The sequence below is a fragment of the Salminus brasiliensis genome, chromosome 9 (genome assembly GCF_030463535.1).
Source record: "Salminus brasiliensis chromosome 9, fSalBra1.hap2, whole genome shotgun sequence".
NCBI classification, from domain to species: domain Eukaryota; kingdom Metazoa; phylum Chordata; class Actinopteri; order Characiformes; family Bryconidae; genus Salminus; species Salminus brasiliensis.
In genome coordinates, this window is record NC_132886.1 from 21,987,841 (window position 1) to 22,001,372 (window position 13,532).

The 13,532-nt window shown below is 38.5% G+C and overlaps 1 protein-coding gene across 1 annotated transcript in view; it reads left to right on the top strand.

Annotated features, from left to right (window-relative positions):
* LOC140562300 (uncharacterized) overlaps positions 1-13,532 on the top strand; it is a 196,674-nt gene that overhangs the window by 160,296 nt on the left and 22,846 nt on the right. Inside the window, exons 15-17 of the mRNA XM_072687829.1 lie at positions 3,868-3,900; positions 4,037-4,072; positions 6,993-7,037. Of these exons, the coding sequence (XP_072543930.1) occupies positions 3,868-3,900; positions 4,037-4,072; positions 6,993-7,037 (114 nt within the window). The remainder of the gene's footprint in view (positions 1-3,867; positions 3,901-4,036; positions 4,073-6,992; positions 7,038-13,532) is intronic.

The window sequence follows — 13,532 nt, forward strand, 5'->3', positions numbered from 1 at the left end:
TAATGGTAAAGTTAGCAATCAGCTTTTGCAAGCACATAGAGATACTCTGTCCAGTTGTAACTCGGCCATCGGTAACATTTTCTTAAAATAACAGGTTCAAAATCATGCTGATGCTCCACTGACCTGTAATAGGGAGAATATCGCCTCTATCGTCGCTGCTCTGGGCTCTGCACGCTACTAACTGCACTGTGTAATTTTGGTGAAGTAGGCAAAACAGTGCTGGCGAGAACTGTGTAATGCTGCGTAACTATGAGTTACATTTGTGTCAAATCCTGTAATATTATTCTGTCGTTCCAGTCCACTTGCTTCTTTCCTTTTCACTGACAGTTCTGTACCTCTCAGCTTGTCCTGAAAAGCATGTCTTCAAATGCAAATTTCACTTCATGACTGTAGAATAATGCTTGCATAATGCTGCTTTAAATACTAGCAAGGCTTTTTGCAGTATCTTAAACAAATATTCTTATGGTTTCTCCGATCTAAAACAATGGAAAGTACATAAAAATACACGTCTAATAGAAACCAATGGGTAGATGCTGAAGCAACTGGATAGTGACTAGCGATGGACAACATGGTAAAACATATAAGAAAATTATGGCAAATTAATATTAAAAATATTATTCCCAGTTTTTGTATAGTTTTTTTACAAAATTATTTTACCTTTATTTTTAACAGACAGTCATGCAAACTACAATTTGGTCACCTAGTGTTGTGTAGTATCAAGGTAGTTAAGACAGTCTGTAGTGTGCTAATTAGGCAGTAAAGATAAGCCTTAGCATTTTGGAGCGTTTGCGTTTTTTTTCCGCACACTAATCCTACAACTGTTGATCAACTCCGTCACACACACCTTCTTGTCTGATGTACCTTGATTAAGAATAAAAGAAAACAAAACATATGTTAGCTGTTCACTGTGCACGAGAGAAACTACCGCTACCATAACTACACTCGTAAATACACTACCATTCTCACAATACCACAATACTCCAGGTGGAATTTCCGTCTTTTCCGGCACTTCATTCATAGCTTACCACTTACCATGTATTCTCTGTACAACTGTGATAAAAATCTGCCCCAGTATTTGGTTCTAACAGGCCGTTGGACAAGATCCTGGGGTGTTTTACTTCCTGGAATTGAATTTTCCATCTCTACTAAGTCATGGATTTGAATGGTTTTTGTCAGTTGCATAGCATATACACTTTGGAATATACATAGTATACATAAAGTATAAGGGATAAAATGTTGAAAGTGTACTTGGATTCTTATGCTTACATTAATAATGCACTTTGAGCCATCATATCCACATCTTGATATCAGCTGGAATTCTCCCTGCTTTTAGCCCTTTTATTGCAGTTCAAGTTCACTGATTTTACAGAATGTGTAAGTAGTATTCATAAAGCACAAGTTATTTTATTTTATTTCATAATTTGATTAATTATATGTGTACCTTTTAAGACCCGTGCTTGTGATTGTTATTTGGCATTCACTAGTAAACCATTTTCTCTCTGCGTTCCTCTGGATCCTTGTATGCTTGTTACGAGCTGAGCCACGTAATGGAAACAAGTACACACCTAATGAATTCCACTTTTGTTTGAGCTAAGAAACCACTGCACCTGATGTCAGTCTGTTATTAAAGCTATGATGGTATTGCACAAAACACAATAAAACAAGACTCATCCACTGCACTGCAGTAGTTGTCAGAGAATGTGAAAGACTGCCAGTAGGCTTCTTTGAGGCCTAAAACAAAGTACATTATTGGTTTTTGAATTTGTCATTGAATTTAAAGCAGCCTTTAAAACATTTTTTGTAATTCATGAGAAATTCAAAGAATATATGTTCTCACAAAGAGTACAAAAGAGCCTGCACTGATCAAATGAGTCAACTGAACAGACTCAGATGTTTAACTAAGAAGTCATCTTGCATTATTAATGACTGTGGGGGGTTCTACAAACAGAAGACCGATTACTCCTTCTTCATGAGGAGAGACAGAATAAAAGAAAGAAGAGCATTTTACAAACCGCTTGGGCCCATTTCACTAAAAGTACAGTTTTACATAGAGGAGCAATAAATACTCTGAGGGAACATACAGTGTGTTTCAGACTACAGTGCTTTTGGGTTGCAACATCCCATTAAAGTAATGTTTCTCATTCCACTTGTTCCCTTTCCTGGCATATGCCAGTATTACATGAGCAGCAAGAGAAATATAACACTGCATTCCAAAATCAAGAACTGCGTCAGACAGCTGGCTTCACAAAAAAAGTTAGAGATGCCCTAAAATGATCTGTAAGACAGTGTAGCAAGCTAAATAAACCGAACCACTTACTGAATCAGGCAATAACAAATGTCAAATAGTGTAACTGGCTTTCCAGCTAGTTCATAAGATTTCACTGGGTAGCGCTAACAGTCAGACAGAGACAGGTCAGACTGTCCACTTTCTCAGTTTGGTCAGCAATTTTAAATGTAATCTTTCAATACATACAATTATATAAACACTGCATGTCTATACTGAAACCTCATGGTCTGTATGGACCATACAGACCATATGTGAAGATTAAGATGTAAACCCAGCCCTATATTAGTTCAGCCTACAGTGATGCATCATGAATTTAAATACAGCAGGTTTATTTTCAGGGTGCTAACTATACGTAACACTCATTTTCATCCATTCCAGTTCAATTTGTCATGACATTTTGACACAATATAAAGGACAGTTGACGATTTCAAATATATATAAAAAAAAGAATGGAGCAGGTGATGTTCTGGTACGGCAGTGAGGATATCCAAATTTTTAATCTAGTAAAGGTCATCTGTTCTTTCATATTATACTCTCCCTTCTGTCCTTCCGACCACCTACACATTCTTGAGACATACCTTCACTTGTCTCCATGTAATAGTGTAATTCTACCACCATTAGACAATCTAAAATAATATTTCGTTTCTTTTGTGAGCAGAATAGATTATAAACAATGTGGTCTCATTGGGTTTTAGGCTAATCCTCTTAGATCATGAATAATGTTTGTTCATGCTTTGATGTTTATAGTGCTTTTTCGGACAATATCTCATTTGAGCTGAACAGCTACCGTGAGCAGGACTTTGACAGACTTTCTTTTGCACCTGTGCCTCGGCCGTGCCAGCTCGCTCATGCTGATTGAACTCAGCAATCAAAATAAACGTTGCTCTGGTTGTCAGTGATCTGCTTGGTCTTGAAATGTGCGCACTTAACAGGACACAGATGCTTTGCAGTGTGCCAGGGCTTTAGCAGACCAGATACTTACATTTATTATACAATATGTACAAACATTTTTCAGTGTGAATGACCACAGGTCCAGATGTGTTTAGGTGATAAATCTTGCCGCCTTGCAGTTCTTTTCAGTTTAAATTCTGTTCACTCCGAAAAGTAGATTTATTACAGTTGAATCAGGACATATTATTCTGTCCTTATTCCTACAAATCACTGCGATTTAAAAAATAGATTTTTTCTTGTATTTAATTACGCATAAAGACCTATGAAAGGCATGAAGGGATGTTAGTTTAAATGGGTTCTAAGAAGAACACATTTCGTGATAATGGGCCTCGTTCACTAACCTTTCTTAAGAAAAACAATTCTTCCTAAAAAAAAAACACTTTCCACCAAAGTTCTGACACTGACCAGTATTTTCTTATTTGGGATTTGTTCAGTTTATGAGGACAATGTGATCTATCATTATAAGAGCATTGTTATGAACAGTTCTGTGTTCTAAGAACACATCATTTGTTATAACCTTTCTCAAGAGCAAAATGAAGGAAATTCTTTGGAAGATGGAGGTGAATGAGGCCCAATGTGAATGAGGCTGCAAATGCAAATTTTAAACATGACTTATTTTTTTCCCTCAGGGTGATGCTGGGTCATCTGCTGCTGGAATTAAGGTAATTGTTGTCTTTAGATTTTAACAGTTTTTGGTGTCATTAACTATTATGTAATGGATTGGTTTATTTATCATACATTTATCTATAGTGTCTTGTTATCCTACTTTATTGTTGTCTTATGGTTTCAATTTTTCAGGGTGAGCCGGGCGAGCCTGGCCGAAGTGGACAAAAGGTAAAACTACAGTCTGAACGACTAACTTGCTCACATGTGTCTTAAATACATGCCTAAATGTTTAGTGCTATTGATACATTTACAGTACACCTGAATCTAGACACATTTAGGGGGTACTGTAAAAGATGAGCCTTCATGTACACAATGTGTCCAAATATATATTTGTGGACACCCATTCTAAGCATTCATCTACTTTTAATCGCACCCATTGCTGATACAGATGCACACACACATACACAGACAGCTTGTCTAGTCCATCTAGAGAAGTACTGGCAATAGAATAGGACTGGGGCCTATTGGCACCATGCCTAATGCCAGGCGTGAGCTAGAGGGGAATAAAAAGTGGAGCTGTGTTCTCTGGAATGGTAGTGCTCCATCAAGTAATTTTAAGATGAGGTGGGGAGTTGGGGATGAGGTGGATTGATGATCATTCAACATTCTGACCTCACTAATGTTCTTGTCGCTAAATGCAGACAAATCTTCACAGCAGTGCTCTAATATCTAGTAGAAAGCCTTCCCTGGACAGTAGAGACAGTTACTCCAACAAAGGCAGGATGAACACGTATTAATACCTTTGATTTTGGAAGTAACAATGAATATGCAGGTCTACCAATACTTTTGTCCATGTAGTGTATGTGATAAAAAAGTCATAGGGGTTAACCACAAAGTTACTTAAAGTACGTTTTGCTTGTTCGCCTGCTTAAATGCAGCTGGCTGTGACTTGATGTTGTACAAAGTTGAGTTGGACAGAGCTCTCAAAACACCCTGGGCTCTGTGTATCAAGCTTTTTGCCAGAGTTTTAGGCACACAGTCGAGGGACCATGTGCATAGAAAAGCTCAAAATGCATTTCTCTGCTTCATGCATATGCATTTAAAGGAGGATCATTGAAAACATGGGAAGAATTGTGCAGAAAATGGGTGAAGATATTGGGCGCTTTTACACTGGAGGGCCAAACAGTTCTGAACACGGGTAATTTTCCCAGTGGCTTTTCCAGGCATATTTGGCACAGGCTTCGTCCAACATCGCTACCGACGCTAACGGTACCACAGTGTTATCAAGCCCTGGTCCGCTTAGTGGAAGCTAGTATTACTTTAGTGAGGCAAACACTTAAAAGCAAGTTGCAGGGTTTCTGTATTAAAACCTGGTGTTTAACAGCTGTGCTTGACTATGTTTATGATTTTGTGACTGTATATTGTCTTTAATGCCAGGACCATGGACCAGGACCATATACCAACATTATTTGGCATAATACATCCATAACAAGGCCTCCTTGGCGTGGTTTGAGATGAGTGAGATTAGGTAGCTGCATTAGCCTTGTGGCTGTAATACAAGACTAAAGAGCAAAACTGTCACACCTCCTGGTCCTGATTTAGCGACTTAACAGATGGAAAAAGAAACCGTAACTGGTCTAATGGGTCCGTACCAGCTATTTACTGAAGTTATTCTAAGAGCAACTAGCGGCTGCTGGCTTTGCATGGATTTTTTTTTAATCTGAACTCTCTCAGATCAAGAGGAAGAAATCTTGAGAGGAAGCAAGAAAAAAATAACCCCAGAAAGATGTAAATAATCAGTGTTTTCTCAAAGGCGTCTTGTTGGTTAAGTTTCTTAAACAGTGAGAGCAGACACTGTAGCTAGGTGGAAGCCCAGGCCTTGAGGTGAAAATGTATATAACTCACAGGATTGGACTTGTGTGCAAGGAGACAACACTAAAATGGGCCGTGTGTATTAATTTGTTAAGACTGGTAGCTACTTAACTTTCATTTTGTGGATCGTGTGTCATGAGTTGCGCAGCTAATCGGCCGCCCTGTGCGCAGTTCGCTTAATTAGCTGCAGTGTTACTAAATCCAGTGTTAACTTCAGGTCTACTGGGACACTCACATATTGCAATCACATCAATGTCACATTTTGCGCTGCGTCTGCACATTGTACATACCCCTATTTCCTCACACAGAGCTACATTCTGACACAAAAATAGTGTTGAAAGCTACTGTTAGGATGCTGTCCACATCATACTGCGAGAATCCAGGCAGAAGGTGGAGGCTGTACCACCACAGTGGAAACACTTTAGCCAATCCAACTTGAATTTTACACCACAGCCATGCTGTCTATTTATTTTATGCTGTTTCACACTGCAATTTATAACTTGTTCCAATTGCCCATTAAATGACTGTTAATGTTCACTGAATCTTTCATACGGCCGAAGTTCAGTGAGGCTTCAGAGAGTAGCCGTATCTGTGGAGAAGGGTTCATCGTATTTTCAGTCCTTTAAGGAGTTGCTGTGGAAATGTGCAACCCTGAAACTGTGGTCAGAGATCTATTTAACATGGTCATTTTGAAAAATGTTCCTACTTACATTCCATATGTGTATTAATTTTAATAGAGCATGAATGCCTAACTAACAATAAAAAGTTTTTTTTTGACGTGAAACGTTAATGCTTTTGAAGATTCAGCTTTTCTTCTTCACTTTCTCATAATTTACAGAGCCTCCAGAGCAATAATCATATATCTGCATTCTAATGAGAACTGTAATAGTGACTTCGGACAGAAGAACGAGTTCAGAAACATGGTCTAACCTCCACATATTTTAGCCTTTCCTTGTGATAGCTTAACATGCATGCTGAACATAGTTCAGTATGAACATGCTGTTTGACACAATGGCCAAAAGATTGGCAGTCCCATAAAATGAGCACATCTTTCCAAGGAAAGTGGCCAACCGAAACATCATTAGACGCCCAGTGCTACTTAGCTTTCACAACAGAATGCTGCTGATTGTCACGTTGGTCAGAATCTGAGGACTGATCTAGTGATGAAGTGGACAGTGAGGAAACCTTTAGTGGTTGAGCTGGTTTTCCAGGCTCAAGGCCAGGAGTGGAGGCTTGGCTTGGTTTGGCTGTAATTTGTTGCACTTTTCCTGTGTAGGGAGAGCCAGGACTTCCAGGGCTGCCTGGACTTCCCGGAATAAAGGTAAATGTTGCTGTGTTTTCATCCCTAAAACTTCCCGATCAGACACAGTAAAGTCACTATTGATGAATTAACTTCTAGCTGTGTTCCATTTCACCTATCTGTGCTCAGCCTACCAATGTGTTCTTTCATAGCAACTGTTGCAAGGGTGGAAAAGTGTTACAGAACATAGCACTGTCATGCAAAAACTTGAATCTCCATTCTTTCCTTTTTCATTTAAGTTGAATCTAGTCATTGTCCTTTACATTGTTTAGTTATTTTCTGATAAACGGACCAATAGATATGCACCAACATTACTTTGGATAAAATTGGTTTACACTGACTTCTATTAAAGCTATTAGTAAAGCTGTCACTTTGAAGATACAAGGTTTTTGTGTGACAGCGCTGATGTGCAAAAAAAACCTTAATAGTGAGTTTAAGCGCATAACTCAGAATCAGAAAACTGTCCAGAACTGTGTCTATTAAGTTGTCGACTAAATATTTGAAACAGGAACCAGAATGTTAGGGGTATAATGGTACACAAAGGTCACGGTTTCGTTCATGCTTCGTTTGGGCCTAATGGTTCCTCATGGTTGGGCCACCCCATAGCGTGATGGTTCGGTAAAAATACACGTACCGTTACACCCCTAATGCTAAGGGGTTATCGTTATGCTAAGAATAGAACCCCTGAAATTCATGATGCTGAATTTGATTTTTTACCAGTACTTTCAACATCACAACAGTTGCTACATGAACACGTTTGTTGTTGGTGCATGGATAGATTAGTTCCCATTATCCAGCTACCCAGTGGCCATTCCTGTTTCAGATTGTTGTGGCAGTGTGCCTGTGCATTGATCTCATTTCTTTGGTTGTGATTTGATTAATTCACTAGGTGTAAAAAATCATTTTGCTAATGTTTCTTGTATTTAGCAATCCATGTATTTAGATATAGGCTAAAACAGTGTGCTGTGGTCCATCATTTATGTAGTCCAGCTAACCAAATAGGCTTTTAAAAGGACAGATATTGGCCTGACCATGCTGAATTTAGGCATTGTCCTCCATTTACAAGCCAATATCTGAATGTATTAAAGTGCATTGTCTCACTGCTGTGGGAGGTTTTTCTTACACATATTTTTCCCAGCATCCTTTAATACCACTGTAGAGTACTTTCCTGAACTCCATAATGTGCGAATGCAAGGAATGCTCAAACAGGCATGAGATAATGCTTGTTGCTGTTTTGATTTGTTTGGCTGCAGCACTTTTTTTGTATGCTTGTAACCTGTTGGTCTTGTAAAAATCCTTGCATTTTATATAACCCTGTTACTCCGGGGCTGGCTGCTTTTAAACGCTAATGCTATTTTGCTAATGCGATGCTCACATGTTCTCTGAGGAATTTCACTTTCTGGGGCAAATTCTTTTTTTTAATGCTAAACACCACATGTGAACATGTGTGAAGTATTGACTCCCTACAACAGAAAATCACAAAGCTCACTAGTTCAACAAAAAACTGAGAGCAGAACATGTCATGAACACAAAGCTTAATATGATTAGTATAAATAATTTAAAAGAATTTGAGTTTTTTTTAACTAAGATGACAAAATGGTCTTTTTTGGAGCGGCAGAATGACTCCCTGGAAGAACGGCTCTATATGGAAGAATGGCTTTTTACCTAAAATGATTTTCGATTGATGGTTCCTTAAAGTATTGTTTTTGTAAATGAGGTGTGTGAGTGAACACATTTGGAGATGTAATATAATATAATCTAACATTCTGTACGCTTCCCTTGTCCTAAGGGTCAAAATGGGGGTCATAAATCTGTTTGTATGTGTGGCGTACAGCTGTCATGAAAGTAAGCACATACCAATTAGCCATAACATTTAAACACAGATATATGAGACAAGACATATGAAGTGAAAAACATTGATTATCTAGTTCCAGTGGCATCTATCAAGGGGTGGGATATATTAGGTAGCAAGTGAACAGTCAGTTTGTAATGTGTTACAAACAAGGAATATGAGCAAGCTTTAGGATCTTTAGGCCAAATCGCAATAGCAAGACAACTGGGTCAGAGCATTTACAAAACACCTGGCAGATTTTGTGGGATTTACTGGTATACAGTGGTCAGAACCTACCAAAAGTGCTCGAAGAAAGGACAACCAGTGAACCAGTGACAGGGTCATGGGCATTCAAGCATCATGGATGCTCATAGAGGCTCCACCTCACAGCATACAGGACTTAAAAGATCTGCTGCTAACATATTGTTGCCAGATACCACAGGGCACCTGCAGGGGTCTTGTGGAGTCCATGACTTGATGGGTTAGAGTTGTTTTGGCAGCACAAGGGGAACATACACAACATTAGGCAGGTTTTAATGTTATGGCTGATTAGTGTATAAAGGTGATGTTTCTTTAATGTTGAGGTCACCTGCAAAAAGTTATTACATCTCAAGCTGAAATAAGATATTTGAAATGTTTTGCTCTGCTGTTAAACATAGTGGTGTGTCATTTTTGACCCTCAAGACAACACAAGAGTTTAGACATTGGAGAGTAAGACAGCTTTCTGTATTTTGGACTCAAAGCACAGGGACTACACTTTTAAAGGTATAACCTTCAATTTACTTCAATTTAAAGTTTTTTATCAATTTAAAGGTTCTTCACACTCAGATATCTCTTTTACAGACATGGTTCTTTATGGAACCATAAGTAGTTCTTATAAGGCATCGCTCAAAAAAACATTTCCAGCACTTTTAAAAATATTTATAATAGTGTATACGATTAAAGTGCAAAATGTATGCCCAAGTCATGTGAACTGTATAGGAACTAAACCTTTTTGTACACAGTCTTCCACGGTTGTTTCCTAGCTAGCTATGTGCCATTGCGTCATTCGGTACATGCACAAGAAACAAAAGGTCGAGAGTTGATCCTGGATGTGGTTTTTACGTCTATTTCAGGTAAACCAGATAGAAGTCTTCCCCTTTTTAAACTTTATATTGTACTTAATGGAGACATTTCAGATGGCAAGTCCTTTGTAATTACTGATTCTCTGAAGTCTGATGATGCTACAATAATGCTAGATAGTCTTCTTTGTGATGGTCTATCAGCCCTGTTACAGCATTGAATCAAGCAATAGTTTCCTACATTCTAATTTATTTTGTCTTTGAGTTTACACACATAGCAGTGATTAGCAGTGATTATGTTGATGTAATATATTTCATTCATGTGGAAATTAATGCATTCAGTGCATCACTTTGTCAGTGTAGTTACTTAAGTCATACAGTCTGGGTCTTTCTCCTCAACGGACCCATGGAGTCTTGAGGCATGTGAAGCAGTTAGAGTGATTTTGTTAAGGTAATTTCTATGTCACCAAGTTCCACAGATGTGGCGGTGTGCTTTGAATCACAAGCAGTTTCTTCCCCACTTGCTTTATTCGCTCAAGTACAGATAATTTTTTTTTCTCATCTGTCCTTAAGAGTGTCCCAGTGATCTACTGGCTTTTGTAGTACTTTACAGCAGACCTAACCCTGGCCTTACTGAGGCTCATCAGTTACTTCTTCAGGCTTAGCTGTGGTCAGTGTCTTGTTGTAAACCCCCTGAGGTTCTGCTTGTGTAATATTTTCTTTGTGGTAATGTTTGATATATTTGTGTCTACAGTTTAGGTGGTGTTCTTGATCTGTTCAACAGTTTTCATGATGGAAAGTATTCTGTGGTCAACCACTACCCTGGTCGTCTCTGATCTACGAGCTTGCTTACCGTTGCTAAGCTCAGTGGTTTAATCACAATTCCTAACAGTACAGTGTATAAGTCAGACACCACCCCTCTTTATTTTCCAATCAAAACGGTCATTAGGTACATTGTTTTTTTTTTAGAAGATGTTTAATTTAGACAAAGATATATATTAAAAGGTGTACAGAAAACAGCACTCCTAACAAATGCCCTCGTTAGATAAACAGTACTGAAAGGTACAGTAGAATACATTTAGTTAGTCATGTAAAATGTTCTGAGGTATCTACATAAAAGCTGTGTGACTTTGGCTGGGGCAACAAATGCCCAAAAAGGTTTTACACACCCATTAATAATCCTGTGTTTTGATCTAAGAATATAACATGCTGCTTTTTTCTTTTATGGTGATATTACAAATAATTTATTAAGCACTACAACGGCTCACACAGAAGCAATGTAGCAAAGAAACTGTAATAAGCAGTCACAGTCACAGCTAGCTGAAGAGATAGAGAAGAGAGGGTAGGTCAGGTAGGGTTAGCTCTTAGCCTAGCACGGATAAAACCAAAGACGCCATATTTTGCCAAAGTGCCCATTGAGTTTTACTGTGTCTGCAGCTTTGACTAGGACTAGCCATGCTTTTGATAGTGGAGTAAGTGTATGTAAATGTTGGGAGTGTAAATACAATGAGTAAAGCTTAGCCCAGTTTACAGCTCTTTTTTGGTTATGCGGAATTTGCCAAGTTAAATACATTTTTCCATTCTATGGCACTTTTAAAGCACTTTACACTTCCTTCAAATGTAAAAACCTTTGAGGAGACTCAGCACTGTGTAGCTGATAGGGACAAATTTCTATACTACAGACAGAGAACCAAAAAAAGAAGAAATCTGCACATAAAACACAGAAGCTGCTGATCATTCCAGAGTCCAGAGATCAACATTATGGAATATGTCTAGGATTACTTCTAGGCAATCTGTACCATGCCCGAGCACGTTTCTCCCCAAAGCCTGGTTCATTTGAGCGGTGTGATCACTCCGTAACGCATAGATGTGTAACAGTACGCATCAAGTGTGATCATTAACCATGCTCAAGCAAGGCACTCAAACATGACGTCAGTGATGCTGCCTCTGTACAAATCTTCGATTAATAGAACATCGCTGTGATTCATAATTCATCAATCTATAAGGCATGTGAGAGCGCTGCGTATCAGCGTGCACAAAACCACTTCAGATAAGCATCAGAGTAAACAAAATTGACATCATTGACATTCTGTGGATGCACAGTCAAAATCAGGCAGGCGAAGCAGATCGGGTAGCGGCTTTTTGGGATTTTCTTTAACCCAAAAGGCCGCACGGTGAGTGTGAGTAACACATGTAAGTATGCTCAGGCCTGGAACATAGGCCAGCAGGGGAATGGGGAGGGAGTTAATTATGCTCAGGCACGGTATCAAGTAAGGCTGAACTTTGATGTAGAGAAATCTTTCTAAAGGTTTCTCCAGAAAAGCTAAAAGTGAGTTTGCTGAAAAGAATGGAAGCATCAGGGGGAAAGGTGCACTCACATTATACTGAAATCTGATATTATATGTAATTGTTCAGATTTCTATATAATTATGTAAATAAGCTTCCTACATTTTCCTGACACTGACAATAAATAACTTTCAAGCTGTGATAAATTGAAATGGAAATATATGAAGAGTGGGCTGACTTTTATACAGTACTGCAATAACGAGTGAAGAACTGTTGCAGAATAACCACCTTTTGGTTCCTTAAATACACTTGCAATGGATAGTTAAAACCCCACCCCCCAAAGAATGGTGGTTTGACATATCTAATGTGTTGACTGTGGTTGATTTATGCTGATCTTTTCTCTTAAAGCTTTACTACCCAAAGCAAAAGCCACATCTAGAATCACCTCCAGACCTTTTGTTAGCTCTCTTATGCGTTTTACAATGCTACGAATGACTGCCATGGCCATGACTGAGACAGGAAATGCACAAAAGATGATGTAAGTGTGTGTATCCGCACACAGATATACACTACGTCACTGCAATCCAGAAGTCACAGAAACTTAATCACAATTTTTTTCTTGTCAAATCAAAGCATCAGTACACATCCCATTCGAACAGATTGCATTTTCTGAAACGAGGCACAAAGCCCTGAAAGCTGCCTTTACTGACAATTTGAAGTGCATTAGAAATAGGAAAAATCGTTACAGGGCAACCTGAGTAATTTCTGCTTTTCACATTATGAACACAGATTGCAGACTCACAGGCACTGTTCATTCTATATAAAAAAAAGTCAAAGAACAGGTTTCCTGCCATGAAAGGACGTAATATTCATGACACATCCACTCAAGAGACACAAAGTCCAGTTTCAAAATGTATTTTCCACATTTACCCTCCATCCAAACTCATTCAGCGTTTCCCTCAATTGAAATTGGGTCTTTATTGTCTTATCTCAGCATCTTTCCTACTGTTCAGACAGAAGTAGCAGTACATGGCACAGAATTCACCTGAACGCTTTGCTGATAAACTTCTATTTAAATATGACAGACTTTAGTGAAAATCAGTCCCCTTCCACACATATGTGCATATTTTTAAACCATATTTTATTTCTTTTCATAACCATTTTCAGTGTCTAAAAATCTTTTTGTCCAAGCAATGCAAAAGAAACTACAATAATGATAATAAAATACTCACACTAGCATGTCAGTCCAGTAGGGATGGTAATACCACACAAAATCTGATGTCTAATGCATGATGAAGACCACTATGAACATGTTTAATGTCCGAATCAGACCTAAAC